At 54.6% G+C, this 27,445-nt stretch overlaps 1 protein-coding gene and 1 long non-coding RNA gene across 4 annotated transcripts in view; one reads left to right on the plus strand and one right to left on the minus strand.

Moving 5' to 3' along the window:
* RPH3AL (rabphilin 3A like (without C2 domains)) overlaps positions 1-27,445 on the plus strand; it is a 141,131-nt gene that overhangs the window by 51,330 nt on the left and 62,356 nt on the right. The window contains 3 exon segments of the mRNA XM_044390830.3: positions 1,984-2,094; positions 7,088-7,231; positions 10,049-10,178. Coding sequence (XP_044246765.1) covers positions 2,018-2,094; positions 7,088-7,231; positions 10,049-10,178 — 351 coding nt within the window. The 5' untranslated portion in view covers positions 1,984-2,017.
* On the minus strand, positions 6,561-17,772 carry LOC113269108 (uncharacterized). 3 transcript variants are annotated; one of them, XR_008961281.1, is made up of 3 exons: positions 16,873-17,772; positions 14,471-14,749; positions 6,561-7,718 (listed from the first exon to the last, which is right to left on the minus strand). It is a non-coding gene; the product is annotated as an uncharacterized LOC113269108 (long non-coding RNA). The 3 variants fall into 3 exon arrangements; XR_008961282.1 differs by having other exon boundaries at positions 6,561-7,267; positions 16,873-17,771; XR_003321344.4 differs by lacking the exon at positions 6,561-7,718 and adding an exon at positions 12,059-13,801.

The following is a 27,445-nucleotide window of genomic DNA, read 5'->3' on the forward strand; positions in this document are numbered from 1 at the left end:
TTTTGTTGAACTGAACATTACACAGACTGTTAAAAATGTAAAACAAAGCCATTATTTTCACTAGTTGTTTTTGTTCTGAAAACATAGCTTTTTAAATAAAATATGTGAACATCTAATGGGTTTAGTGTTTTTTGATGAATCACAATTAAAATTTTTTCAGTTTTTATTTCTAATGTGGCATCAATAGATACAGCCCACATAATTTGGCATTCTCAAAATTTTTGTAACAGTTTAATAAGATATAGTTCATATACCATAAAATTCATTCTAGAAGGATACAATTCATTGGTTTTAGTTTATTCTCAAAGTTGTGCAACTATCACCACAATCTAATTCCAGAACATTTTCATGACCCCAAAAAGAAACCCGGAACCCATTAGCAGGTACTCCTTCCTCCCTCCCGTCACCCGCACTCCAGCCCCTGACAACCTTTAATCTACTTTCTGCCTCTGTGGATTTGTCTGGTCTGGACATTTCTTGTAAATGGAATCATACAACATGTGGTCTTTTGTGACTGGCTTTTTTTTTTTTTTCCCCTGAAGTAGTCTCCATGCCCAGCGTGGGGCCCAGGGCAGAGCCTGAACTCACCACCCTGAGATCAAGACCTGGGCTGAGATCAAGAGCCGGACGCTTAAGTGACTGAGCCACCCAGGCGCCCCTTTTGTGCCTGGCTTCTTGCACTTAGCATAATGTTTTCAGGGTTCAGCCGTGTTATAGCCTGTATTGGTACTTCATTTTTAATGGCCAAATAATATTCCATCGTATGTGGCTAACTCCATATGGTCTCCATTTATCAGTTGGAGGACATTTGAATTATTTCCACTTTTTGACTGTTGTGAATAATGCTGCTATGAACATCCAAATACGAGCTTTTTTTTTTTTTTTTAGGTTTTATGTATTTATTTGAGAGAGAGAGCACAAGCAGGGGGAGCAGCAGGCAGAGGCAGAGGGAGAAGCAGGCTCCCCTCTGAGCAAGGAGCCCGATGTGGGGCTTGATCCCAGAACCCCAGGGTCATGACCTGAGCCCTTGAAGGCAGACACTTGACCGACTGAGCCACCCAGGCACCCCGCCGACCTCAGTAATTTTGAAGAGTATGAAGGATTCGTGTGTTTGATCCATTGGTCTAGATGGGATTGGACCAGGGCAGTGTGGGTAACTCAGTGCAGCCCCTCATCTTTGCTCTGGGATTGAGTTTCCCCCCCGCCCCCGCTTCTCTCTGCCCAACACACACACACACACACACACACACACACTCCCGTCAGCATGCATGCTCAATAGTCAAAGAGCCGCTCATAGCCTTGGTGGAAGGAGAAGGCGGCTGACGTTGAAGCACCAGGCAGTCCCAGAGCGGAGGCCTCCCGGCAGGATTCCGAGGGTGCCGCCTTCCCGCGGTCCTGGTTGTAGCCTCGGCTCCCCACCCTCCTTCCTGCTCTGGGGAAGGTCGGCAGAACGTGCTGGGGAGCAGAACCTGTGAAGGTGGCCAACTTTAGCTGCGCCCTTGGGCCTGGGGCGGCCTCGGCGGGTCGCCCAGGTTTGGGAGAGACGTGCGGCTTCCCCGGGCTGTCTAGCTATGTGCCCCCCGGCCCGGCCCCTCCTGCTAGGCACTGTGCCCGGTACGGTAGGGGCTGTACTTGGGAGGCAGCAGTCAAGTGCCCTCTGGGCCACCAACCGAGTTGAAGATTACTGAGGTGTGCCTCTTCCCTCCCTTTCTGCTTCTAACTTCTGATGTCCTGCCAGTCATGTCCAACCCGGTCACTTAGCCGCCTGAGCCACCTAGTTAACCTTCCCAAGTTACGATCCTTTTGAAAGAGGAGCTTTGAGGGAGCCGTACTGAGCCGGAGGGTTCTGATGGCGAGGCTTCTGCGGGCGGCCAGGTACAAGGATGCGCCAGAAGGGCCGGTGCTTGGTGCATGAGGGACCCTGGCTGCCCGCTGCACCCCAGCTGATGACATGCTCTTGATTTTTCCCCCTTCTCATCTCAGATGTGACTCCCTGCCCTGGCTGGGCACTCCAAGCATGGCCGACACCATCTTCGGCAGTGGGAACGACCAGTGGGTTTGCCCCAACGATCGGCAGCTCGCCCTGCGAGCCAAGTGAGTACCTCCAAGGCCCTGCCAGGCCTTCCCTTCCCGCCCTCTCCCCGCTTCTCTCCTTTTGGGGGCAAGATTCAATATCAGGGACCCAGAAAGAGAAATTTGGAGACAAGCGCATGTCTAATGCACACCACACTCCAGGCCCCGAGGTCGGCACTGAACAGCCATTCACTCATTTAACGGCCATGTGGCCATGTGGGATTTACCCTCATTTCTCGGAGGAGGAGAGGGAGGCTGGGCTCCTTGCCTAGTGGCAGGGCTGGGACCCACGCCCAGGACCCCTGACTCCCAGGCCTGCAGCAGGCTGCAAGTGGCCAAACCACTTCCTCTGCCTTTTCTGGTGAGAGTATGTCACTGAGCCTTCAGTCCCCGAGCCCCTGGAGGTGGGGAGCCTTTGCTACCTGGAGGCCCACTTCACGGTGAGGGCCTCGCACTGACAGGACAGAGCAAAGACTGGTCAAGTGAACGAAGAGTTGCCCTCTGGGCTGAAACACACAGCCAGCCTCAAAGCGCCCCCAGTCTCCTCCAATACCCTGTCAGGGTCTCTCTGGTTCTGGTTTGTTCCCTTCGGGTCCCAGCTTTCCTGTTATCCCTCAGCCTGGTGAGCCCTCAGACCCAGTTAGGTCAGGCCATCTGTACCCACTTTCCCCCTGTGGCCGGAGACCAGGGCCTCCCAGATGCCTCTCCTGCCTTCTAGGCTTCCCTGTCTATCCAGGGATTTGGAGGTCCCTGGGGTCTGATAAGCCCAAGAACGCCTCTTCATCTGTCAGACCACGCCAATTATGGGAGCCAGCATTTCCCAAATGGGACCAAGTTCAAGAAATTTGCAATTAGATGTTACAGGCCTGCAGGGGGACAGAGCTGAAACATCAAAGGGGGATAGAAAAATTAATCCGAAACGCCCAAGAGTGGAGTCCTGCATGACTTGCAGGAATCTCTGTACCACAGTTCATTTGTCCCTCTCACTGGGACAGCTTGGCTCCTTTCAGCCCCCTGCACAGCCCCTGAGGGGAGAGACCAGGGGTGAAGCCAGCCGCTCTCCCTCTCTGCTCCGATGCCAGGCGAGATGATGTGTCATCCCTGGCAGGATACAAGGAGCTGGGGAGAGCTGTGCTCTTGTACCGGGGCCTGGTGTGACCCCTGGGGCCCCCTCTGGCATTTCCTTCAGTTCTCCCTGACCTCGTCTTGCACTCAGCAGCAGCCAGAAGCTGTCACAGCAGCTTTTAGTAGAGCAAATGCTTTTATCTCCTCCCCGAGGTGTGCTGCCTTGTAACGCCAGGCTCCGTAAAGGAGAATACTACGAATCTTGCATCCGGGTACTGTGCCCTGAGAGTTCCTCGAGAGGCCTGGGGAAGTTGCCTTCCCTGGCTTCAGCTCAGGTCTGTCCTCCAGCACCATCAGCCATTTTCTAAACCCCTGCTATGTGCCAGGCACTATTGCACAGCAGTGAACACGACCGACGTGGTCCTTTGTCTTAAGGCACCGGTGGGGAGAGGTAAGCATTCTCCGTGTGATGACCCACGTGCAGCTACTTTGACAGCAGAAACAGGCAGCGGGCTGACGGCGGGTGCTCACTTAATCTGCGGATTTGGAGAGGCTTCCCTGAGATTGTGATGTTTATGTTGAGTCCTGGGGTAGGGGTAAATGTTACATGGAAATACGGGAAAGGAGCTTCTAGGCAGCAGGAACAGCATGTGCAAAGGCTCTGAGGTAGAAGGAATAGGACATGGAGAGGGCCTGGCGGAGGCCAATGTGGCTTGAATGCAGAATGAGGTGGTGAATGGGGTGAAAGGAAGTTGGGGAAGTGGGCAGGGGCCAGATGGCGTAGGGCTGGTCCTCCAGACTCACATTCTAGGGTCCTCCCTGGTCTTGAAGTAATGTTTAAGCCCCATAATGGAGCTATGCCTGGGCCTTCTGGGAACTCTGAGAATGGACTCAACCCATCTTGGAGTGGATCTTCACCAGGAATCTAAAAGAAGTCTTTTTTTTTTTTTTTTTTTTTAAGATTGTATTTATTTATGTTCAAGGTGGGGGGCATGAGCGGGGTAGGGGGGAGGAAAAGGGAGAGAGAGACTCTGGAGCAGACTCCACGCTGAGCGCAGAGCTTGACGTGGGGCTTGATCCCAGGATCCTGAGATCATGATCTGAGCTGAAACCAAGAGTCGGACACTCCACCGACTGAGCCACCCAGGCACCCCCTAAAAGAAGTCTTATAAAAGAATAGGCGTGACCCAGTGGAAAGGGGGTTTAGGGAGGTGGGCAGGCACTGCAGGTGGAGAGCACAGCATGAGCAAAGGCCTGGAGAAGACGACATGCAGCCCAGAACACAGGGAACTAGGAGCCGTTGTGGGCACACTGTGTGAGGCCAGTCCAGCCCAGAGATGAGGGCTCCGTACGGGGGCCCGCTGAAGAGTGTTCTTTGGGGCTTACAACCATGTCTGCATCTGGCAGCCGTGAGTCGGCCACCTTTGGCAGCTGGAGGGGCGTTTGGGGGACAAGAGGCTCAGTGGCATCCTGGGCCATCCGTGGGAGTTGCGGCCTGATTGGACAGGGGCGGTGGGACAGGGGAGGAGGTTGAATGAGAGGACAGGTTGTCAGGAGTTGGTCAGTGACCAGGCAGAGGCAGAAAAGGAGGCTGATAGGATGCCCCAGGGAAGCCTGGCAGGGCTGCCAGCAGCCGCTGGCCATGGGCTCCGTCTAACTGCTCTCAGTCTCCTCACTCTGCTGAGAAAAGGGAGGCCAGCCTCATAGGATGACAGGAGGGTCTGGGGCGAGGAGGTGTGCCGTGCTCTGGGCTGGCGCCAGGCCCGGCGCTAACTGGGTAGGAGTTGCACCCTCCAAGGACGGATGGCGGTGCTGGTGCCGTGCCCTCGCATTTCTGTGTTCCTGGGCCTGCCTTTTCCCCACGTGGTGGGAGGCCTGATCTTGGGGACCCTGTTTTCCAGTTCTCCTTCCCTGGCCCCGGGGGGTCACACGGAGGGTGTCCTGGCCAATCCCTGACTTCCTGAATCCCTGCAATGCTCAGGTGGAAAAAACCTGCAGCTCGGAGTGGGCGAGTGTTGCTTTTCAGGGCCTGAACCCCTCGAGTCTGCTCAGTACACAGGGGAAAGGCGGGTGTATGCCCCTGCCTGCTCCAAGGACTGGCCCCTCTCCCTCTGTCTCCCAGCCCTGCCCGCTTCCCGCTGTTTGCTTTCCCTGGCCCTATGAGGACCGCTTCAAAAAGTGTTGGTCTAGGGCAGTGTTGCTTTTTGACTTGGAGACAGAAGCAGTCTAGAAGTCTGCAGACCCTCGGTAGGACCCCTTACTTTATGTCTTTGTACCTTTGCACGTGTCGCTTCCTCTGCCTGACACCATCTCCTTCTTCCCTTGGGGGAAGCACCAGTTCGTCCTGCAAAACCCTGCAGGAGCACTGCCTCTTTGGTCAAGCCATTCCTGAGGGTTCTGCCCCGAGAATTATAGTAATCATCATTAACTACCCCTGATTAAGCAATCGGGCATTTGCTGTGCGCAGAGCAGTCTGTGCGCCCTGCCTCGTTTACTCCGCGTGGCATCCCTTAAAGGGACAGATCAGGAAATCCAGGATGAGCAACTGCCCATATTCTCAGCGCTAGGAAAGGCCCGAGCCAAAGGGAAGACCACCCGGTGGACTCTGGTCTCAGCCCTTCACCTTAACCAGCCTGCTGAGCTGACAGGGGAGGGACATGGTTAGCTCTTCCGATGTACACCGTGTCGACAGTACAGAACTGTTGGCTGCACCAGCTCGGATGGGGCAGTGAAGTGGGACCACCGGTGTCCATCTGTGTCAGGGAACCACCAGGAAGGCGTCCGCATCCTCATCCTCCCCCCGTGTCCTGCATCGGAGACTCTTGCTTGCTGTCACTTCTTTAGGGAAGCCCTTCTAGAACCGCACCCCCAACTAGGTTAGTTCCCTGATGTCCACCTGCACGTACCGCCCGGCAGCATGGCTCCAACACCTACCAAGCCTGGCCTCGTAGTGGACAACCGGTAAATAGGTGTTGAACGAATAGCTCCTCTCATTTTTCATTAAGTAAATATGGGTGTCATTGATTGGGCGTCTGGTGTCCCCAAGCCTTTGTCATTCTTTGAGGTGGTCACTTTGCCCTCTTGCCCATGTCCGTGTTCCTAGCACCTGGCGCAGAGTGTCTCAGACAGGCTGGGACCTGGGCAGACAGTTGAGGCTTGGTCTGCGGCTGCCACCCGCATTCCCTCCAGAAAGACAGGAAGGGCCTGAGTCCCCAGTCGCAGCCTCAGGGGGTGACACTCCTGCCACCTCGCCTGCCCTCGCCGCCTCTCCTCCTGTGCTGCCCTCCTGCCCGCAAACCCTCTCATTTTCAAACTGCTATGTGCATCTCCTTTTATATTCAGGGTTTGGTTTTGATCTAATTACCATTCTTTCCTATCCCACAGTAAGCTCCATTTCACACAGATGCCGCAGAGCTCAGTCCTTTTTTTTTTTTTTTTTTTGAGATTTTATTTGCTTATTTGAGAGAGAGAGAGAGCACAAGGTGGGAGAGGGGCTCAGGGAGAGGGAGAAGCAGGCTCCCTGCCGAGCAGGGAGCCCGATGTGGGGCTCGATCCCAGGACTCTGGGATCACAACCCGAGCCGAAGGCAGACGTTTAACGACTGAGCCACCCAGGCGCCCCAGATCTCAGTCTTGATGATCTTCCGCGCTCTTCCCTCGCAGCCCCGCGTGCTGTGGCCGTGACCTTCTCCTTTTGTCCAGCGGGTCACACCGCACGCTCCTGCCTCCCACGGTGCTAAGGTGGCACTGCCGTCTTCGTGGGGCCCGACGGCTGGCAGGTGTCAGAGCCAGCATTCGAAGCATGTGCCCTGTTCCCTGAACCCCTCTTCTGGACACACCGCACCTGGGCTGTCCGCAGACTGTGCTGGGTTTGGGGGGCATCGTGATGTGGCGGGGCTGCCTGAGTTTGCACTGCGGTGGCCTCAGGGCCGGCTCTGTTCTCTCTCCAGGCTGCAGACGGGCTGGTCTGTGCACACCTACCAGACAGAGAAGCAGCGGAAGAGCCAGAGCCTCAGCCCCGCCGAGGTGGAGGCCATCCTACAGGTCATCCAGAGGGCAGAGCGGCTGGACGTCATGGAACAGCAAAGAATCGGGTGAGGGCTGCTTCCAGCTGGGGCTCCAGCAAGGTCCTTGAGAGGGCAGCAAAGTCATTTAGTGTCAGATCCGCGGGCTGAGAGTGGCACCCTGGGTCCTAGCGCTGGCTTTCCCCACTGGGAAGGAGTCCGCTCTGCCCGAACACCCCTGGGGTATAGATGGGTAACCCAGCCCCACAAAGCCTCAGGGTACTCCCGTGAGAAGTGCGCAGTGGCTCCTGCGTGGGCCCTAGGCCGTGGGGGGCGGACGCGCATTCGGGGCTCTTCAGCTCCACATGTGTGAGGGCCAGCCAGAGAAGGGATTTGAGTGGAAGTTGAGCCTGGACCTTCCTGTCCCAACAAGGACTCCAAGAGGAGAGGCTCTCCAGCCTGTTCTAAGCTCTTCTCCTGGCCTCCAGCATCCAGAGCTGACCTCTGTACAGCCTTCAGACAGTTTGTTTGGGTCTTTTTTTTTTGTTTGTTGAATCATAAAAGCAATTCATACATTCTAGAAAATTGGAAAAATACAGAAAAACAGAAGTAGGAAAACACAAAGGCAGTGCATCGCATCGGGCAGGATTTAATTTGATTCGGATCTCCTTGTTCTCCTTCTGTTCATGTTTTTCATTAAATATGTGATCATTTAAAAAGTCAGACATTGTAGAAATGCACAGTTCTAAAAGCAAAACCGCCACTACAAGGACCCTGCTGTCCAGCTTGTTATATGTGTCTCAATAATACAGACATATTGTTACTGTCGTTTTATTACAAAAAGAGTGCATATCAGACAGACCAGTTGTCTTTAGGTTTTTTCCCACGTAAGGTGGCAAACCCTGCCCTCTCCCAGGGTCCCGCAAGGAGCCGTGCGGCCCCAAGCTCATGATTGACAAGCCAGCGTGATATCCCTCAGGCTCCCCCAGGAGGGCATGCTGGGAGCCGGCGGGGGGTATTTCATGAGACGTGTTTACACCCCCTCATCCATCTGTCTGGCCCCCACGGAGACCGCTGGGTTTGACAGAGATGTGGAATGACCCAGAAGGCAGTGCCTCCAATTAAATGTCTCAGAAGGAGGAGGTGTATCCTGTATGTTTCCGTGAGTTAGAAGGCACGGGGTTGTACTGACGGGTCCCCGAGAACAAGCAGTTCAGGCCAGAGCTGCAGCTGGGCTTGTTCCTGGGGACTTGCAGGTCCCTGGGTGAGGGACAGTGGAAGGGACCCTGTGGAGGTCAGAGGGCATGGAGGAAGAGGCTTCCTGTTGGCCCCCAGGCGGAGTCTGATCACCTCAGGGGAGAGTGTAGGGTTGCCGTGAGCGGGGGGCCTAGGCGTTGGGCCCTGGGCTCCACCTCTTAGGAGCTGTGTCACGCTGGTGGGAAGTGACTTGACATTCTGAGCCTCAGTCTTCTTGTCTCTGAGATGGGGGGAAATAGCATCCTCCTCCCTGGGGGGTTAGATAATCTTCCTTCCTTCCTTCCTTCCTTCCTTCCTTCCTTCCTTCCTTCCGGAATTTTCCCTAAATGTCCCCTGGCTACTGGAGATAGAGTGGCCAACAAAACAGAAGTGACCAGGTTTTGTGAGGGTTGTAGTGTTGCCATGAAAAAAGGGGGTCACAGTGGGCTGAGGGGCCATGGGACCCTGAGGAGAGTCGCCTATCCTAGGCTTAACAGGGCTCAGGGATGGCTCCTGGACACTCGGCGTCAGAGGTTCAAAGAGAAGCTCTTTTCCTTCTTCCAGCTTCTTCATCCACCCACTTGCTCAAACCAAAATCTCTACATCATCCCCGATCTCTCTCTTACGTCCTGTACCCCATTTCCATGGATGCTGCCTCAGCCTCCGAGGCTCAGTGCCCCTTTGCTGGGCCTCCCGGCATCCCCTGCTGGCTTCGTCACCCGTGCTCCCTTGCTGTGATCCTGGCTTTCCACGGCGGATGGAGTGAGCTTTTAAAAATGCCGCTTGGGGGGGGGGGGGCGCCTGGCTGGCTCAATCAGAAGAGCCTGTGACTCTTTATCTTGGGGTCCTGAGTTTGAGACCCACATCGGGTGTAGAGATTACTTAAATGAATAAATAAATAAATACTTTAAAAAATTAAAATAAAAAAAAATTAAACTGTCCCTTAGATCAAATCCCTCCCCTACTTAAAACTCTTCAGTGGCTTCATGCTGATTTTAGAAAATAATCCAAACTCCATTCTCAGTCCTATAAAACCTACATCGTCTGTCCCCTCCTTGCCCCTCCAGCTTCCTTTTATCCCAGGCTCCCGCAGGCTCACAAGGGAAAGGCCACACTGGCCTCCCTGCTGTTCTAATGTGCCAGGGCCTTTGTCTTTACCCCCCCACACAAATGTTCCCTCTGTCTGGAGTGCCCCCCACCCCGTCCTGCTCTTCACCTGGTTTGACCTTGTCATCCTTCAGCTCTCAGTTCACACGTTCTCAAAGAGGCCTTCACTGATCACCACCTGACATGCTCCCTCTCAGTCTTCTGTCCACACACTTACTTGATTTCATAGCACTCCCCCTGTCTGAAGTCAGTTTGCTTGTTGACTTTTTATGGGCTTTCTCTTTATTGAACATAAGTTCTATGAGAGCAGGGACCATGTCTGGCTCGTTTGCTACAATATCCCCAGGGCATGGCACATTGTAGGTACTCAATTAATAGTTGGTACGTGAATGAATGATTAGGAGGTAGCCTGGAAAAGGGGTGGGGCAGGGAACAGTACCCCAGGTGAGGGAACAGCACATGGGCCATGCTATAGCACAGGGGCCCCATGGCAGCCATACCTAGGCAGTGGTCAGGTTGGAGGCAGGAAACATACTCCATCTGACTCTGTGTCCTGTGCTGCAGACGGCTGGTGGAGCGGCTGGAGACCATGAGGCGGAACGTGATGGGGAATGGCCTTTCCCAGTGTCTGCTCTGTGGGGAGGTGCTGGGCTTCCTGGGCAGCTCATCAGTGTTCTGCAAAGACTGCAGGAAGGTAAGGCCCTGCTCTGGCTAGCCAATTGGACCTGCTCTGTGGCTTTGCACCCTGGCTCCCAGGAGTGTACGTTGTATGTGTCTGTGTGTGTCCTTGTGTGCATGTGTGTGCACATGGTATCCTGTGCTTCTTGGCAAGAAGAATTAGGGCCTAAGGTTGAATGGCCTGGCGTCTAGGCCAACTCTGGGGAATGGACCTCCAGGTCTCACAGGCCTGGGTATGAATCCAGCTTTTCCACTAGCTGGATGACCTCAGAAAACTTGTTTAATATGTTGAGCCTCATCTTCCTCATCTGTAAAATAGGGATAATGATAACACATACCCTAGAAAATTGTGAGGGTTAAATATTATATGCATAGGTCTTAAAAACCTCATCTGGCACATAAGTACTTACTAAATTTTATTAGTTATTAAAGAAATAAAATTCTCCTCAGGGCCAAACAGTATGCTTGGATTATTCTTCTTAGTCTGTTGATCTGCTCTCAATCCCTGGTCCCTCAAATGAGAATGATCTTTGCTGGAAAGTCAAATGGATTTTTCCCTTTTCTTATACTCCACTGATTACTCTAAATGGTGCCACATACTAAATTGTTTCAGATTGAGTCCAAGACTTCTTAAAATAACTTTTTGTTTTTCCTGGAGTTTCTAATTGCCTTTCTTTTTTTATTCACCCAAGAATATAATAATGTGCCTTCCAATCCTTAGAATTACTTAGCATCTCAATTTTACTGTCTATTGTATGGAGCCTACGTTTTTTCCCTTTTTAGACCTTTAGTCCTACTCCAGCATAGACTAGTTGCTGCATAGCTGTCATCATGGGACTTCCCTTTACTGCCCTCCTAGGTTGGAGAGCTGTTCCCAAGATACCATATTTTCCTCTTTCCTTTCTTTTTCACTCAGTTTTACTGGTATCCATCTTCCATATGTTTTAAGCCTTGAGTTATTTTGGTTAACAAGGCAGAGATAGAAACTTCTCTCTTGAGATTATGTTGGGTAAATGAACCAAAACCAAATAATGATCAAATAAATAAGAATATTTCAGGAAGTAATACATTGTAGGAAGAAATAACAGGAAATAGAAGATTGGGGATGGGGTGGAATGGGGTGGCTAGAGCCAAAAGGACCTTATAGAGAAGTCAAAGAAGTAAACATGGACTCAGCCATGTGAAAGCCATTGGCAACCTTGATAAGGTCTTTTTGAGTGGCATTCAAAAGCTAGATGAGAGAACCCAGAAGCAAAAAGGTCAATATACCAAACTAATAAGTGGAAAAGCCAGGATTTTTGCTAAGGTCATTTTCCTCCCTGTTCTGTGACATGTGGTGAACTGGGGTAAGGAATGTGGATTTGCTAGTGAAGAGTCTCAAGAACAGTGGGGAAGTGGCAGGGGCCTGTGTGGCAGGACAGGGGTAGGCACTTGTGTGCCAGCTTCTCCTTAAGCCTTCCATAAGCCCTGGACTACATACCAACATAGGCAGTAGGCAAAGGGCTCAGAATGTCTTGCTCCCAGCCCTTGGGCAGATTGGGTTATACTTTGTGACTTCTGCCTGGCAGAGTAGGGCCCAGCAGCCTGTTTCCTTTTTCTGCCCCTCATCTCACAACTGCTGTAAATGTTCAGGTTTGTAGGACCATGACGAGGGGGCAGAGCCTTGTCTTTTCCCCTGGAAAAGTCTGGGACCTCTGCTCTAGGGGCAGGCTGCTGTCCTAATGACCAAAGGGTCCTTAGAGAGCCCTTTCCTAGACAACAGTGGCCATCCTAGGGGAGGATCTTAGCTTCATGGGGAGGGGAGGTAAAAAAATGTTCTTCTATATGCTCTTGACACTCCCCACCCCATTGTAGCCTGGAGTCCTGGGCTGTTCCAGGGTTTTTTTTCCCTAAAGATTTTATTTATTTATTTATTTATTTATTTATTTATTTATTTATTTAAGAGAGGGTGAGAGCTAGAGAGAGTGAGCGCAAGAACTCACAGAGGGCGAAGGAGAGAGATAAGCAGCCTTCCCTCTGAGTAGGGAGCCCCATGCGGGGCTTGATCCCAGGACCCCAGGATCGCCACCCAAGCCTAAGGCAGATGCTTAACCATCTGAGCCCCCCAGGCACCCCTGGGCTGGTCCAGTCTGAAATTGTTTATTTTGCAGCAGGCTGAGGACCTGGTCTTGGCTTGTGCAGCAAGGTGAAGAGGCCTTTGGGTTTCCAAGGGGAGTTGCTGCTGGGTAGAAGTGGAAGGAGAGGGTGCTAGTAGGCATCTGGGTGTTTTCTTCTCCAACCTTGAGAAGATTGTGTCATTCATTCATTCATTCATTCATTCAGCAAATAGTAGAGGGCCATCTGTGTACAGACCCTGTTCTAGGTTCTGGCAATCCCACGAACGAGAGAGACAAAACCCTTGCTCTCACGGGAATTTTTTTCCAGGGGTGGGAGAAGAGAGACAATAAACAAACGAACAAACTACTGTCCAGTAGACTGAGGGCTCTGTAGTGAATTAGAACAGGGCAGTGTGGTAGGTACGACTAGGAGGGGCTCTCTGAGCTCAGACCTGAGCACAAGCAGAAGCCAGCCCTGGGAAGATCTGGGTGGCAAAGTGTTCCAGGCAGAGGGAGCAGCGGGCATGAAATTCCTGAGGCGGAAAGCAGCTGGGCAGGTTCAAGGAACTAATGAAGGCATCTGGGGCAGAGGCGGGCATGCTGATCACACGAGAGCTTCATAAGTGAAGATCAGGAGTTGAGATTTGATTCTAAGTTTCATGGGATGCCAGTGGAGTGTTGTAAGCAGGGTGAGATGTGATCTGATTTGTCTTCGTAAGTGATGAGCCTCGCTGCCGTCTGGCGAGTGGATGGCAGGGGACATAAAGTGACAGTGGGAGGGGAGTTAGGCGCTGCCTGTCGTTGGGGATGAGACAGTGGGGCTGGAGACGAGGCAGCACAGCATGGGGGCCACTGTCTAAGAGAATCCATCTTCTCACTGTGTCGAAGCAGGTGGGGGTGATGGAGGGTCCCAGGAGGAAAAGCAGGTCCTACACTGCAGCCGGGCTGGAGCGAGAGGTCACTCGGTCCGTCCTGTGTGATGGGGGGCCGTGGTCCTGTGCCTGCCATTAAGTTCTGTTTCTGTGCACGTGGGTGTGGGTTGCAGTCCAGTGCGTGGGGGAGCAGGCTGCAGAGGGGATGCTGGGAGATCTCTGACACGGGAAGTGTCCAGATCTAAGTCTCAGGTGCTCCTGGCCGCACAGAGCTGTCCCCAGCAAGAGCCCTGGCACATTCAGCAGCCACAAGCTAATGAGTGTGCCGGCAGAGCCCACGATGCCGGGTGGGCCTCGCTGCGGTGACCCCCTCCGTAAGTGGTCCTGCACGCCCAGGCTGCCAGTCCTCATTATCGGAGGGCTGTGGTGGGAAGGGAGAGGGGCTGGCTGGCTCATTAGAGAGGCCTGGTGCTGCTGATTGCTTAGGAGCTGAGTCAGCCAGCTTCGGTTTGATTCACAGTCCGTCCTCACCAACCGTGGGGAGGCCGGACAGGGCCGCCGGAGAACCAGCCTGAGCCCGGGATGGCATTGTCATTGTGCAGGGGAAGCGATCGCCACTTTTCTGGTCTCAGCCAAAATATGTTCCATGATGTGAACACAGAGGGGCCTGCCTGTGAAACAACGGTCTCTGTAATGTGTGCTGAGTCCGTGGGGAAAAGGGACTCTTTCTACTCTGCTCCAAGCCCTTAGAGGAAGTCTAGCTCGTTGGGGATCAGTCGTCCCACCCGGTGTAGGGAAGCACAGAGGGAAGGGGCCACGCTCAAACCTGATTGATTCCTGCCCCCACCAAGGCTCCGGGGAGGTGTGTCCTGCAGAAGTCAGCCCAGACCCACAGCCGGGGAGCTGGCAGGAGCCTTGGGGCCACTCATCCCATCCTGAGGGCCCACCCTCATGACCTCATCTAGCCTTAATCACCTCCCACAGACCCCCCTCCAAACACCATCCCAGTGGGGGGTAGAACTTTAACACATGAATTTGGAGGGGGCACGTTCGGTCCCTGGTACCTACTGAACAGAAGCTCTGGGAGTGAGGGCATGGATCTGTGCTTGACAGACCCTCCAGGGAAGCTGATTCTCTGTGGTTCGAAAACCTCTGCTCTAAGCCCCAGGCCCGGCTCAGGCTCAGGCTGGTGTTGAAGGCCCTCTGCTCCCCTTGCCCTCCCCCACACCTCCCCACCCCCACACCACACACACCCCAGCTCAGGGTCCCCGCACCGCATCCTCCCTCTGGCCATCTACGCTCTTGCAAACAGTGGACAGTGAGGCCGTGGTCTTTCTTACCTTGCGATGTCCTTTAGGCTTTAGAAAGCTCTTTCACAAAACTCATCCTTTTTGACCGTCAGGACAAAGCTGCAGGGAGAGCAGGGGCGGCGAGGCTGTTCCCCAGTCACAGCTGGGAACTAGGGTTCATTTGAGGTCATGTGGCCTACTTGGGTCACCCAGCCGGGTGGTGGGGAGCTGAGGCCCCCAGGGGCGTTCGTTGGGCCATGCTGCCCCTCCACTCCTTCAGGCCAAAGCAGTCACATCATTTCCCTTCCTTGGAGAAGCAGGGCCATCTTTCTAAAGAACGCAGGAGAAGAAGCATATTCACGGGTTAAATATTGAGAGCTTTTCTTTAAAATCAGGAATAGGACAAGTTCTGCGTATGTCTGCCACTGCTTTTATCCCGCATTGGACTAGCAGCCAGCGCAGTGCATTCAGGCAGGGAAGGAAATGTATGGTGTATGGATTGGAGAAGCAGAGCTAAAGCTGTCGTTTTCTGTGAATAACATCACCGTGTAACGAGAGTCTGACAGAATCCACAGACAAATGGTTACAATTAGTAGGCGAATTTATGAGCAGGGTTGTTGCATACAAGCTTAATATACGTGTCAGAAAATCAGTGTTGCCATACACCGGAGACAAAAATGAGAGAAAATAAAAAGTGCAATTTAGGACGACAGAGCCACTGCTAGGCAGAGAATGGTCTTCTGAATAAATAATGCAAAGCTATGTGGATATTCACATGGGAAAAAAGGTATCTCGACTGTTACCTCATACTAGGCACAAAAGTCAATTCTAGATTGATTTCAGATTATTTATTTTTTAAGATTTTATTTATTTATTTGTCGGAGAGCATGAGCATGAACACAAGCAGGGGGAGCAGCAGGCAGAGGGTGAAGCAGGCTCCCTGCTGAGCAAGGAGCCCGATGAGGGACTCGATCCCAGAGTGGATGCCTGTGTCAGCACGGAAGATGCCTTTGGGGACCCCATACACACCCAGATGGCCCTGTCTGGAGGCCACCGTCCCACCTGTACTCTGTCCGGTGCCTACAGTGGGGGTGGCTGGCTGTCACCACCACCACTGGGGAAACAGCTCTTTCAGCTGCATTCCTAGGACCTTCAGAACAGCCTGAATGTTCTCAGGATATTCCCAGCGCAAAAGCTAAATCCCTGGGGCCGGGTGGAGCCCACCTCAAGGGGCAAGGGCCGTTGTCGGCAAGAGAATGGAGCAGCCCTCCTGGGGGGCTTTCACCTCTTTTGGAGCCAGCTCAGCTCCCTAGCCCTGTCCTTGCAAATGAAATTGACTTTCCTGAAGGGCTGTCTCTCTGCAGAATTCTGTCCTTCATTCATTCTACAGCGTTTATTGGGCACCGACTGTATGCCAGGCCATGGAGGTACTGGCAAGGAGCAAGGCAGGAGGCAGCCTGGCCCTTGGGAGCAATGCTGGTAACCCTGACAGTCAGTATTCCTCTCACTGACCACGCCAGACACTGTTTCTAAGGGCTTTTCCCCCATTAACTTACTTAGTCCTGCTAACAACACTATAGGGCAGGGCTGTTATCACGCCCTTTTACAGATGGGGAAACTGAGGCACCAAGTGGTTAAACTTTGTCCAAGGTCCCTCAGCGAGTTAGTTGTGGAGCCAGGATTTGAAACCAAGCAGGCTGGTTCCGAGCATCCTGGCTATGCCCTGGGGCCCTGCCTCACCTCCGGGCGGGGATGACCTAGGAAGGCAGGATGGACCAGAATCGCTACATACAGTAATTTCAGAAGGTGGTGGGCAAAAACATAAAGAGCAGGGGGCACAGGGACAGCCGGTGGGACGGGCTAGGAAGGAGCTATTTATTTTGGATGCACAGCATGGACCTCTACGAGGTGACATTAGAGCTGAGACAGTGACAAGGAATTTACGTCGGCTCTGAAGAAAGTGTCCCAGGCCCGGGGAGGGGGGTGTGGAGAAGGTGCTGGGGGGAGGGAAGAGTGAGGCACAAGTGAGAAGCAGAAGAAAGAAGGCCGGGGAGCCCGGGGAGGGAGAGGGCCCCACAAATGACCCTTCAGATCTCTGCAGTCTGCCCCTTGTTGGGCCTACAGGGTGGGGGCTGCCCCACCCTTCTCCTTGGATGAACTTGAGTCCCCCAAAACAGGAGGCAGTTTTTAAAATGTTGTTTTAATTTGTGGTAAAATGGACATCACGTAAAATTTACGATTTTAACCGTTTTTAAGGGTACGGTTCAGGGTACCTGAATGGACGGTAAGTCCATTCACATTGTTGTCCCATCCCCACCACCATCTCCAGAACTTTCTCATCTTGCAAAACCGAAACTCTGCACCCATTAAACTAACTCCATTCCCACCCCAGTCCCCGGCACCTGCCAGCCTACTTCCTGTCCCTGGGGGTTTGACTACTCCAGGCGCCTCACCTAACAGAATCATGCCGCCTTCGTCTCTTCGTGACCGGCTTCTTTCACTAACGTCTCCCGGGTCTGTCCATGTGGCAGCCTGTGTCAGAATGTCCTGTCTTTTTAAGGCCAGATTCTATTCCGCTGGGTGCACCTAACCCACTTTGTCGAGCCACGAGTCCGTGGATGGGAAGGCGGGTTGCCTCCACAGTTCCGCTGTTGTGAATCGAGCTGCGATGAGTATGGGTGTGCAGACCTCTCTTCGGGGCTCTGCTTTCCGTTCCTGGGTGGTGTGGTGATTCTGTGTCCCGTTTCCTGAGGAGCTGTCCTGGGGGGGGCCACCGTTCTCACCATGCCACCGAAGTGCGCACGAGGGCTGGGAGGGGGCAGTTTTCCATGAGCCCGCCTCCTCCTCCTGGAAGGCAGCGGGTGAAGGTCATCCACGGCGCCCTGCCCCCACGGCAGCAGCCTTGTCCTTTCTCCTCCTCGACCTAATTCAGATGTGTTCGTGCCTCATTCCCAAGATGGATTTTTTCATCCAGCTACTCATGTTTCCTCAATTCCCGAGAAAAGTCACTTCATTCGTCTGCCCTGCGGGCCTGATCTGGCTGCTTGTGCGTCGCTGGGCTGCTTGGCAGGCACTGACTTGGCTGCCGTTGCCGGGCTCGGCGACCGGACGCGACAGCACACACGCGGCCCCTGGGGACCTCTGCCTTGCTGCCCACGAGGGCACACTCTCCCTCTTGCCCTTGCGCTGCCTGCGGCGTGGCTTCTCTGCCCGCACGCTGGCTTCTTCCTGCCGTGTCGTGCAGTTCAGAGCCCAGTCTGCGCAGCCTGTTGTGCCGCCGACCTTGAACTCAGGGTCATCGGGACAAAAGCAGGGGAGGAGTCGACAAGTGAGGGTGGCCTCTGGGAGGAAGGCCTGGCGCTTCCCCGAGAGAGTGGAGTTGTGGCCGTTGGGTCACCGCCCATAGCCTTCTGGAGACTCTCCCGCTTGGCTCGGCTTCACGCCAAGCCCCGCCGGGCCGAGCTCACTGCTGGTGACAGGCTAGTGCAAGGGCAGTGTGAGAACGTGCAGCACGGACGTGTGGCGTGGACCGCCACGCAGGGCCCCAGGAGAGCTGGAGGGCTGCAGGGTAGCGCTGGTTCTCAGCCGGGCGGCCTGGGCGGGAGGGCACTGAGGTGCCGGGGAGGGCGTTTCAGGAGACCCCCGCTGCGTAGAGGCAGGGTGAGAGGAAGAGCTGGGACTGGTGGCCGGGGCCATAGCTGCTGTTTGGGGGTGGGGGAGTGCCGGGGCAGGGAGCGGGGAGAGGCAGGCTGGGGGAGGAAAGGAGTGGGGCGGGCTGCCGAAGGATCCTATAGGCAGCAAAGCTATCAAAGGGTGCAAAACAGAATGACAAAGAGGTGGGTCTTCGGGGAGGTTCCTTCCAGAGGCAGATTTGGAGGAGGGAATGTGTAGTGGGTTGGAGAGCCTGTTGGACGCTCAGTTATCCAAGTAGCAATAAGGAGGGCCTGAATCAGAGAGGAACAACCAGGATGGAGACTTAAAAGACAAGAGTTGTAAATAACAAAAGCTGCCAGTGACTGAGAGCCCACTGACTTACCAGCCACCCTGGGAGGTCATGATACCCACTTTGCAGGTGAGGAAACAGGTGTGTGGAGGTTAGGCCCCTCTCCTGGCCACACGAGGGTCAGTGCCAGGGTCTGACGGCCTTGTCCGGCTGCTAGGCTTGTGCTCAGGGCCCGGCGTGCTGGAGCAGGCCTGGGGAGACCGGTGGGACTGGTTGGGGCATGTTGGTGCAGATGGGACCGAGGTTCCTGGGGGTAGCCATGTGGACCGTGTGGTCTGTGGGCAAGATCCCAGGCCGCAGCATTTAAAGAGGGACCCTGGAGGGACATGAGCAACCCAGAGGTGGATGTGGGGGGGAGGGGGAGGCGACGGAAGTGACATGGGAGAAAGTGAAGGTCTGGATTGAGTAGAAGACTCCCACCACATGCGGCATGGTGGGAGGGTAGGGGGAGAGCTGTTTTCTCCCCTCGAACCTGCCTAAATGACTTATCCAGGGACATTTCTGTGACTTGTTGTCCCCACGTGGGTGTCATGCTTTTGAAGCGTCAGGGCCTCTCAGTACAGCAAATGAACCAGGACGGGTCACTGGGCACCTGCTACGTACAGTCAGGTGACCCAGGTGTGATGGGGGACACATTGAGAAGGATTGATCCATATAAATGTCAGGGAAGCTGCCCAGTAGGGTGTTGGGGGACAGAGGACGTTGGAGAGAGCTGGGCCTCCAGGGAGGGGTGGTTGCCCTCAGGGTTGAGCTGCCCTCAGCTCTGAGGTGGCACCACCCCGTCCTCCTGATTGTCCCTTGTGGGCCCACCTTCAGCCACCAAGAGCTCAGGGCTTTTGTGCTCTCTCGACAATGCCCCTACTTGGGCTTCACCTTGAGCCATGACCGCCAGAGCCTGCGCCCCCAGCTCCCAGTGTGTTTCCAGAACTGTGGAAACGGGTTGGGCACCTTGGAGCCTACTCCAGGCGTCCTGCGGACCCTGCCTCTGCCCTGCTGCTCTCCTGCACCGGGGACCCCAGAGCTGCAGGACACTCGATCAGGGGTCCATACCTTTTTTTTTTTTTTTAAAGATTTTATTTATTTATTTGACAGAGAGAGAGAGACAGCCAGCGAGACAGGGAACACAGGCAAGGGGAGTGGGAGAGGAAGAAGCAGGCTCCCAGCGGAGGAGCCTGATGTGGGGCTCGATCCCAGAACCCTGGGATCATGCCCTGAGCCGAAGGCAGACTCTTAAAGACTGAGCCACCCAGGCGCCCCCCATGCCTATTTTTGTACAACCTTTGAACTAGAATGGTTTTTACATTTGTTAATGATTGAAAAAAAACAAAAGAAGAATATCTTGTGACACATGAAAGTTACATGAAATTTAAGTTTCAGTGTCCGTCAAGTTCTGTTGGAACAGGCTCCGCCCATTCATTTACATATGGCTACTTTGGCTTGACAGGGGCACCATTGGCTAATTACGACAGAGAGCCTGAAATGTTTACTTTTCTGGCCTCTTACGAAAATAGTGTGCCAACCCTTGTCCCAACCTGTTGGCCCCCACCTAGGGTGCCAGGCCACTGGGAAGTGAGAAGGGGTGTGACTTCCTTCCCCTCTCCGCTGTGTGTTGTGGGGGGGGCTAGGGTTGTTGCTGGGGCTCCAGAGTATTAAAGGGTTTAGTAGGGTAGCCTCCCCTTATTTGTATTGGTTCTCTTCTAGAATTTTTCCCCCCTGGAATTTTAAAAAGTACTTTTCACCATTGCATAGAAGTGAAGACCCCTGGCTTCGGGCCGCCTGGGTTTGCCTCCTCCCTTTGGCAAGTGGCCTCCCCTCTCTACCTGTTTCCTGACCTGGAATTAAAGACTGGTGATAGCACCTACCTCGCGAGGGTGGGAGGGGCGGAATGAGTGAAGGAGGGATATGGTAAGATCTTAGAAACGCCTGGCATACGGTAACTGCGCAATAATTCTAGAAATCAAACAATACAGAGCACGTGAAATTCAACTCCACATCCCCATCCTTCGCAGCCTGGGTTTGTCCTTCTGCACTCTTCTGTCTCCACACGCATGCAAGTGGGCCGGGTGTGTATACATACGTAACTTTAAATGGGATTATAATATACTCTTCATAGTTTCCCTTTTTTTCCCCACATTTTTTTCCACTTAATAACATCAAAGATACCCCCTTCGGGTCTATACGTGGAAATCCATTTCCATCTGCAAGAGCTACAGGATGTGAGAGAATTTTTCACACTTCGCTGTGGCCCTTCTCTTCCAGGCTGCTCACACACACCCCCTGGGGGTCAGGACTGTGGGGGACACCGGGCCCAGCCCTCTCACCCCTGTCCCCATTAGGTGTGGCCTCTTCCTCCAGTCCCACCTCTCCTTCCTCTGCTCAGGCTTCCCCCGCGCACACGCGTGTGCACACCCACGCCCCCCCCCATGCCTGCAATGCAGTCGGGAGCTGTGGGTCAGGTTCTTTCCCGGAAGGGAATCCGAGGATGGACATAGCTAGTGGGGCGCGGCGGGGGCAGTGGTGCCTAAGTCTGTCGGTGGGAGCCGTCCGCATCTGTGTCAGTGGTACCAGCCTGCTCTGCCCGCACCTGCAGCCGGGGGACCCACAATCAGGAGAGCCCGCTACAGGCGCAGCTCTGTTCTGATCCCCCCTGGGGACCCTGGAGCAGCATCCCTTCCCCACTCCCAGGCCTCGGTCTCCATCAGGCAAGAGGGTCTCTCGGGCCTTTCTAGCACTTTCCTTCTGTGACGCTCAGACTGCATCAGCCTTTGCAGCATTCCCGCCCCAGACCTGCTCCCCAGGGGCCTGCGCCGGCCTCACAGATCATGGAGCAGCAGCTGAGAGCTAAACCTCATTTCTCAAGCCTCCAGAACGCAGGTGGGCTTGTTGTTTTAAAGCCGCTGTCAGTTTATTTCCCAGTGTGCTTTGGCTCAAGCTGTGGTCGCGTCCCTGTTGTCTCAGCGGGAGGAAGCCAGTGTGGGGGCTGGCATGTGCTTCTGAGAGCCCCTCTGCCTCTGATGTTTCTCTGACGCCGCATGGCCCTCACAGCCCCCCTCGGAGGTAGGTAGGCAAAAGGCAGTGATTATACCCATTTTCCAGATAGAGAAATAGGCTAAGCAAGAACTACTCTCACCACTTGGTTCAGCACTTTGCCCACATATACTATGGGAAGTAGAGAGAACCAAAGACATGTAGGAGACCCCAAAGGAAGGTGGTGTCTGGTGCCAGCTTGCCAGTGGGGTACCCAGGCAACTAAGTGCCTTGCCCCTAGAGCCGGCTATCGTAGGGTGCAGTGCCCAACCCTAGCACCCCCCCTCCTGAAGCCTGGGGCCTTACCCTGGTTTGTCACACCCTTGAGGTATCTGGGTGGCTGGACATGTGGGGGGGTGTCGCTGGGGGCTGTTGAGTGGTGGACCAGAGTCACTGTGAGGCCAGCGCCTCACTGAGCGGGCAAAGGCTTCTCTGTAGGCTTGGGTTGGGGTGTCGGGGACCGTGGTTGGGCCTCTTCCCTGAGGACACCTGTCTAGCACCCGTTGGGCCCCTTGCCATCCGGGCTCAGCGGCTCCTTTCCTGGGTCTGCTCAGTGTAGCTTTGCGAGAACGTGGACAGCAGGAAGCAGTGTTGGCAAATCTGTTTAGTGGCTGTTACCAGGAACAGTAATTTTGTGCTGCCTCTTGTCCTGTGTTGTGGTAAATAACAGATAATGACATTTCCAGTCAGTGGTGTGGCCCTCACCTCTCCGGCTGCGCCCTGCAAGCTGCCACACTTCGGAGGGCCTGCGATTCTTCATCGCTCTCCAGTGGCCTCTGTTTTTCCTTTTACGACATTTCCCTCCCAGCCGTTTGCTGCTCACTGACCTTAACTCGAGGTGGATTTAGCCAGTTCTCTGTTCCCCCACGGGGAGGGGAGGGGAGGGGGGGACACAGGGCACGTCTCCTGCTGAGGGGAGAGGGGGGAGCTGCCTCTCCTGCGGCTCCCATTAGGCTGGGCTCCCAAACCGAGAAGGAACCAGGCCTTTCTCAGAGACAGCTTGGGGGCTCCGTAACTTCCCTTCCAAACCCTTTCCTCACCCTTGTCATCCCACCTTTTGTGGGAGGCATGACTCTCCCAGGTGCCAGATGGAGAAGCTGAGGAGAAGCCGAGGGCTGCCAGAGACCCCGCCTGTCTAGAACCACCCCTGCCTTGCTGAGTTTGCAGGTGCAGCCGGGAGTGTGGGCTTGGGCCCTCCGGGGAAAGGGGCCCGAGCACCCAGTGCCCCTGCAGAGCCTCCCCACCCAGCTCCAGACTGCCTGTAGCAGAGTCTCATTCGCTTTCCAGCGCCTTCTCCGCTTCTCTGCTCGGTCATCTTGCTCGGGTGTGGCCAGCCTGCCGCTCCCTGCTGCCTACGGAGTGAAGTCTGACCGCCCCCACACGGGATCCAGGCCTTCAGCCCATTCCCTGCGCACAAGCGGCTGACTTCAGCATGAATGAAACACCCGGGCTGGGGGTTCTGAGCCTGAGGGTGGGGCCTGGCTCCCCCTGGCCCAGACCGGTCACCGCTCTCCTTAGCGCTCTGTTCCTGCTTGTCACCGGGGCCCCTCCTTGATCATTAGTGCGGCAGCTCCTGGAATGTTTTGAAGCCCTAGGGTGTTTGTCTAGTCTGCTGTATTTTTCAAGTTTAAAAAAAAAAAAAATCAGTTCCAACAAAGTATTTTTTTGGCTTCAGGGATGTTTACTTTGTCCCAGCACTGGAGGGAGAGGTATTTTCACATAAACTGAACTTTTGAGAGTTACGATAATCTTGTAAAGTCAGAGAAGGCAGTGCTGGCCCCATGGACAGTTGGGGCTCCCTAGGGGCTGGAATCTCCCAAGCTGAGTTGGTGGGGGCAGGGATGGGGGGATGGGTGGGGTCTCCTGACTTGAACCAGGGGGCGATTGGTGCTGACTTGGCTTCTGGCGGACCCTGACCAGCCATCCCCAGTCTCCCCAACCCTTCCTGTTTCCCAACCTGGTCTCCTTGGCCAAGCAACTTGAATTTGTTGGATGGCTGGCAGCTGCGGTCCAGCTTCAGGCCCCATGGTCGTGCTCCGGGTCCCCTTCTGCCTCCCCCAGGTGCTGGCCCCCATGGCAGCCCCTTGCCCTTCTGTGCTCTCCCTCTCCACCAGCTCCATCCCTAAGACTCCAAGAGTTCAAGTTCCCTTCAGACTAAACAAACATTTATCGAGAACCTGGGGCACCGTCCAGGCTCTAGAGCTCCCTCAGGGAACGAGGCAGGCGAAGCCTCAGCCCTTCTGAAGCACCTTCCAGGGGTGGTGAAATCGGCAGACAGCACAGAGATCTATACAGAAAGTTCACTGATCTACAGGCCCTCTCCCCTGCCCTTAAGTTCCCCAGCTTCAGCCCTCCTTCCTTGTCTGTTGCGTGGCCTTCGTCCCCAGTCCTGGTCCTGTGTATCCACTACCACTGGGCAGCTCTTGCAAGGGAGCCCACTCACACTGCAAATAGCAGCGTGTCCAAAGCCGACGATCCTGCCTGACCCTCACCCCGCCCTGCTGACTTCACCACCACACATCCTGTTGTCCACGCTAGCAGCCTCAGAATGACCTGGAGTCCTTCCTTTGCCTCACCTCTCTCACCCAGCCAGGAGTTGGAATTCCATAGGAATTCCTGGAATGTTCTGGAAAAAGAAACTTTGCTGCGAACATGGAGGATAGATCCACCAGGAAAGTGACTGAATCGCTCAGCAAAGGCACTTTTTCTGAAGCCCAGATCCGATGTGCCCCTCCTGTCCCCAAAACCCATGGCGTCCCAGCCGTGCAGCACTCTGTGCTTATCGCTCGGCCCCTCCCTCCTCTCCCAGCCGACTTCATGCCAGCGACCTGCCAAAGTTGAGCATGTGAATGTACATGATGCCCTTTTTCTCCAAGGAATCATAATCTTAGAGGGGGCAGTCACGGGAGAGACAATTTCGATATGAGGCAGTCAGCAGTCTAGAAATGTCTACTCATTGTGGAAGTGCACAGAGGGAGAGACTAGTGCTTCGCTGGGGGTAAATCAAGGAAGGAGCCTTGGAGGAGGAGACATGCACGTTGTACCCGAAGGATACGCAGAAGTTTGCTAGGCATGAAGCAAGCCTGGGAAAAAGCTTGGAAGCATGGATGAACCGAGAGTGTTGGGAGCAGACAGAGAGGCTGAAGAGTTAGGGAGGCGCCGAGGAGCAAGGCTGTCAGGTGTGTGTGCATGTTGTCTTCTCTCTCTGCCCCTCACCTGGAAGCCTCGCTGGGCTTGCAGCCTGGTCCAGGACCTGGGGGTAGCAGGGCCTTGGGAAGTGTTTCCTGAGTGCTCTGGACCTGCATTAGCCCTGGTCTGCAGCTAACGTTTCTGCCCACCAACTTCTAGGGAAAGGGATGGTGGAGGCTTAACAGGAGCCTCTTGCCTTGCCTTCCCATGGAGATTTCAACTCTTCCAAACGTGGGGCTGTGACTTCAGTGTCCTTGGGGTCAGGCCCACACCCTGGTCACCTGCCCTGGAGCCATAGCGTTTCTGAGCTAGGGTCTGTTGGGCAGACCTGGCCAAGGGCTCCTTGCGTGGCCAGCGCTGACCACATCAAGCATCCCCCCCTCCAAGGTGCGGCTTTGTGGGGCCCCCGAGGAGCCAGGCTTACTTGTGGCCATGAGTTTAGGGGGTGTTGAGGGGCAGGGCATTTTCAAGATACTGGATGTGAGAACCAAAAAAAAAAAAAAAAAAAGATCCAGTCTCTTCTTCAGCTGTGGTTCTGAGAACCAGGTTCCTTTAATAGAACTGAGCCAAATTTCTACCAGGTGGCAGATGTGCCTCCCAGTGAGAAATCGTCTGTGAGAGGCCTGGGCTTCTGGAAAGTGGAGGGTGATGGCGCAGCCATGGCTGGGCTGAGGGAGGCTGGAGCCGGCTTTGGGACTTTCAGTTGCTTGTGTTCATGCTCCTGGCATGGCCAGTGTCTGTCTGTCCCTTTCCTGGGCCCTAGAAGCATCCTTCTTAATGAGCGGGGGTCCTAGAGGGCCATGGGTGAGAGGCAGCATCGGGACCGGGATCCCAGGCTAGCTCTCCACTTCCCTGTGTGACCCGGACAAGTTCCCGAAGCTGTCTGGCCCCACGCCTGTCGTTGTTAAATGAATAATCCGTGTAAAGCGCTCATGCCGTGCCCAGCACACGGTACGTGTTATATAAGCTTCTGCTTTTATTATTATGGACCTGGGTCCCCACCCTGACTCTGCCACTTCCTTGTAACACGAACTGGCCAAATCACCCAGCATCTCTGGGCCTCCCATCCCTCATCCACAACATTCAGATCATAAACCCACCCTCGCAGGGCTGTTGCGAACATAAACGAGATTGAATGTGATGATGATAATGTGTGTGGAGCGCTGAGCAAGGGGCTGGGCATGGAATAGAGTGCTCAATAAACGGTGGCTATTGTCGTTATTATGAGCTGTAATTCTAAGTAACCACGCAGCAGGGAGCAAGATGGATGGAAGCCGGCTCCCTCCACCACCTGGGCCTTTCCCTGCCCTCGCTGCCTCCTGACAGAGCAGAGCTGGAGGGCCGCAGGCCACTATGTGACATGGCACTCCTGGGATACCATTGGCTAGAGCCTCGTCCCCCAGGGTCTCAGGTGGAGCCTGCTGGACCTGCGGCTGGGAGTCTGGGGGACAAGATGTCCTCAGCCACGGCTCAGGGGCTGTCAGTTCCAGGAACCCAGGCTGGCAAGCCAGGTGCAGAAGCAAGGAGTTCTTCCCCTGGGCTGGAAGGAGCTAATCAGGGCTCAGGGATTCTAGTCGCAGGACTTGTCAGAGCCAAGCAGGGGAGAAGCAGACTGTGTTCAGAGCTTATGTAAAGTTTGATGGTGGAACTCCATCCACCATATATTCCTTCTCCCTCAGCTGGTTGGCTCAGTGACAAGTGAGCCCTGAGTGCACACCAGGCCCAGGAGATTTTAGGGGGTTGTATTTAGGGACCCTGATCGAACCGTTCTCAGAGGAGTGGCAAGTTCTTATACGTGCTGTTTTCCGTTTGTCTGGAAAAGAGGCAAAAATCAGACACAGTCTCTGATCTGAGAGGTGATACTGAGGATAGGCAGGACCAGGAAGAGTTAGCATCCGCGCACCTCCCCTCCCCCCACCAGCCTGGCAGCTCCATCTTGCCCAAAGTAGGCCATGACCCCGTCAGACGCGCACGGTGGGACATGAGCACAGAGATGACCCAAAGCCTCACCCAAGCATGATTTCTTATCCTGCGCTCATGAATGTTAATAATCCAGACCTGCTTCTGATGCTTTTTCGACCCCCGTCTCTACTGGGGGCTCAGTGCTCACTGGCTGGAGTGAGGTGTTTTGGAAGCCAGTCCTGAAATCGGCGGTGCTTCCTTTCAATTGGGAGAGGCACCTGGGGTCGGGGGGCCAGGGGTGGCTGATGGCCAGATGTCAGTGGCTCATCTGGGGGCGGGGGTGGGCCTGCTTAAAGCTGGCCGTGCAGCTTCCCGGAAGCCTGGGTGAGGAGGGGAGAGCTGGCCCTGCATGGTCATGCACCTGCCACCCACAGCCAGGGTGGAGAGAGACGGTGTGTCCGTGGCCCAGCGTTACGGTGGGAAGCACAGAGAGAACTGACTTCCTTCTGAGATTCTTCTCCTGTTGCGTCCTGGCTTCTGTCTCATATGGAGCAGCAGGTGGCCGGCGTTCTTAAGGCTGCACGTCTTTGGGCCCGAGTGACTCGGTACTTGCAGGCGGTCAGGGCTGAGGTCAGTGTGCCCCCAACCCTGCTGGTCCCCAGGCTGTGTCCTGGTAAATGGGAAGGAGGCGGCGCCTGGCTGTGAAATCTCCCACCTGAGGCTTGACCTAGTCCGCAGTTCTGGAGGGGGGGTCGGCTCAGCTGTCACTTGGGGGTGAGGGTGGGGGTAAAGGCTTGGATAAGTGTCTGTCTGGGAAGCCACTATCTGGGCTCAGATAGCATGGGGTTCTCATCCCAGCTCCCTGTGGCCAAGTTCCTTAACCTTAAGCCTCAGATCCCTCGTGT

Source organism: Ursus arctos, unplaced genomic scaffold (assembly GCF_023065955.2).
Source record: "Ursus arctos isolate Adak ecotype North America unplaced genomic scaffold, UrsArc2.0 scaffold_24, whole genome shotgun sequence".
Taxonomy (NCBI): domain Eukaryota; kingdom Metazoa; phylum Chordata; class Mammalia; order Carnivora; family Ursidae; genus Ursus; species Ursus arctos.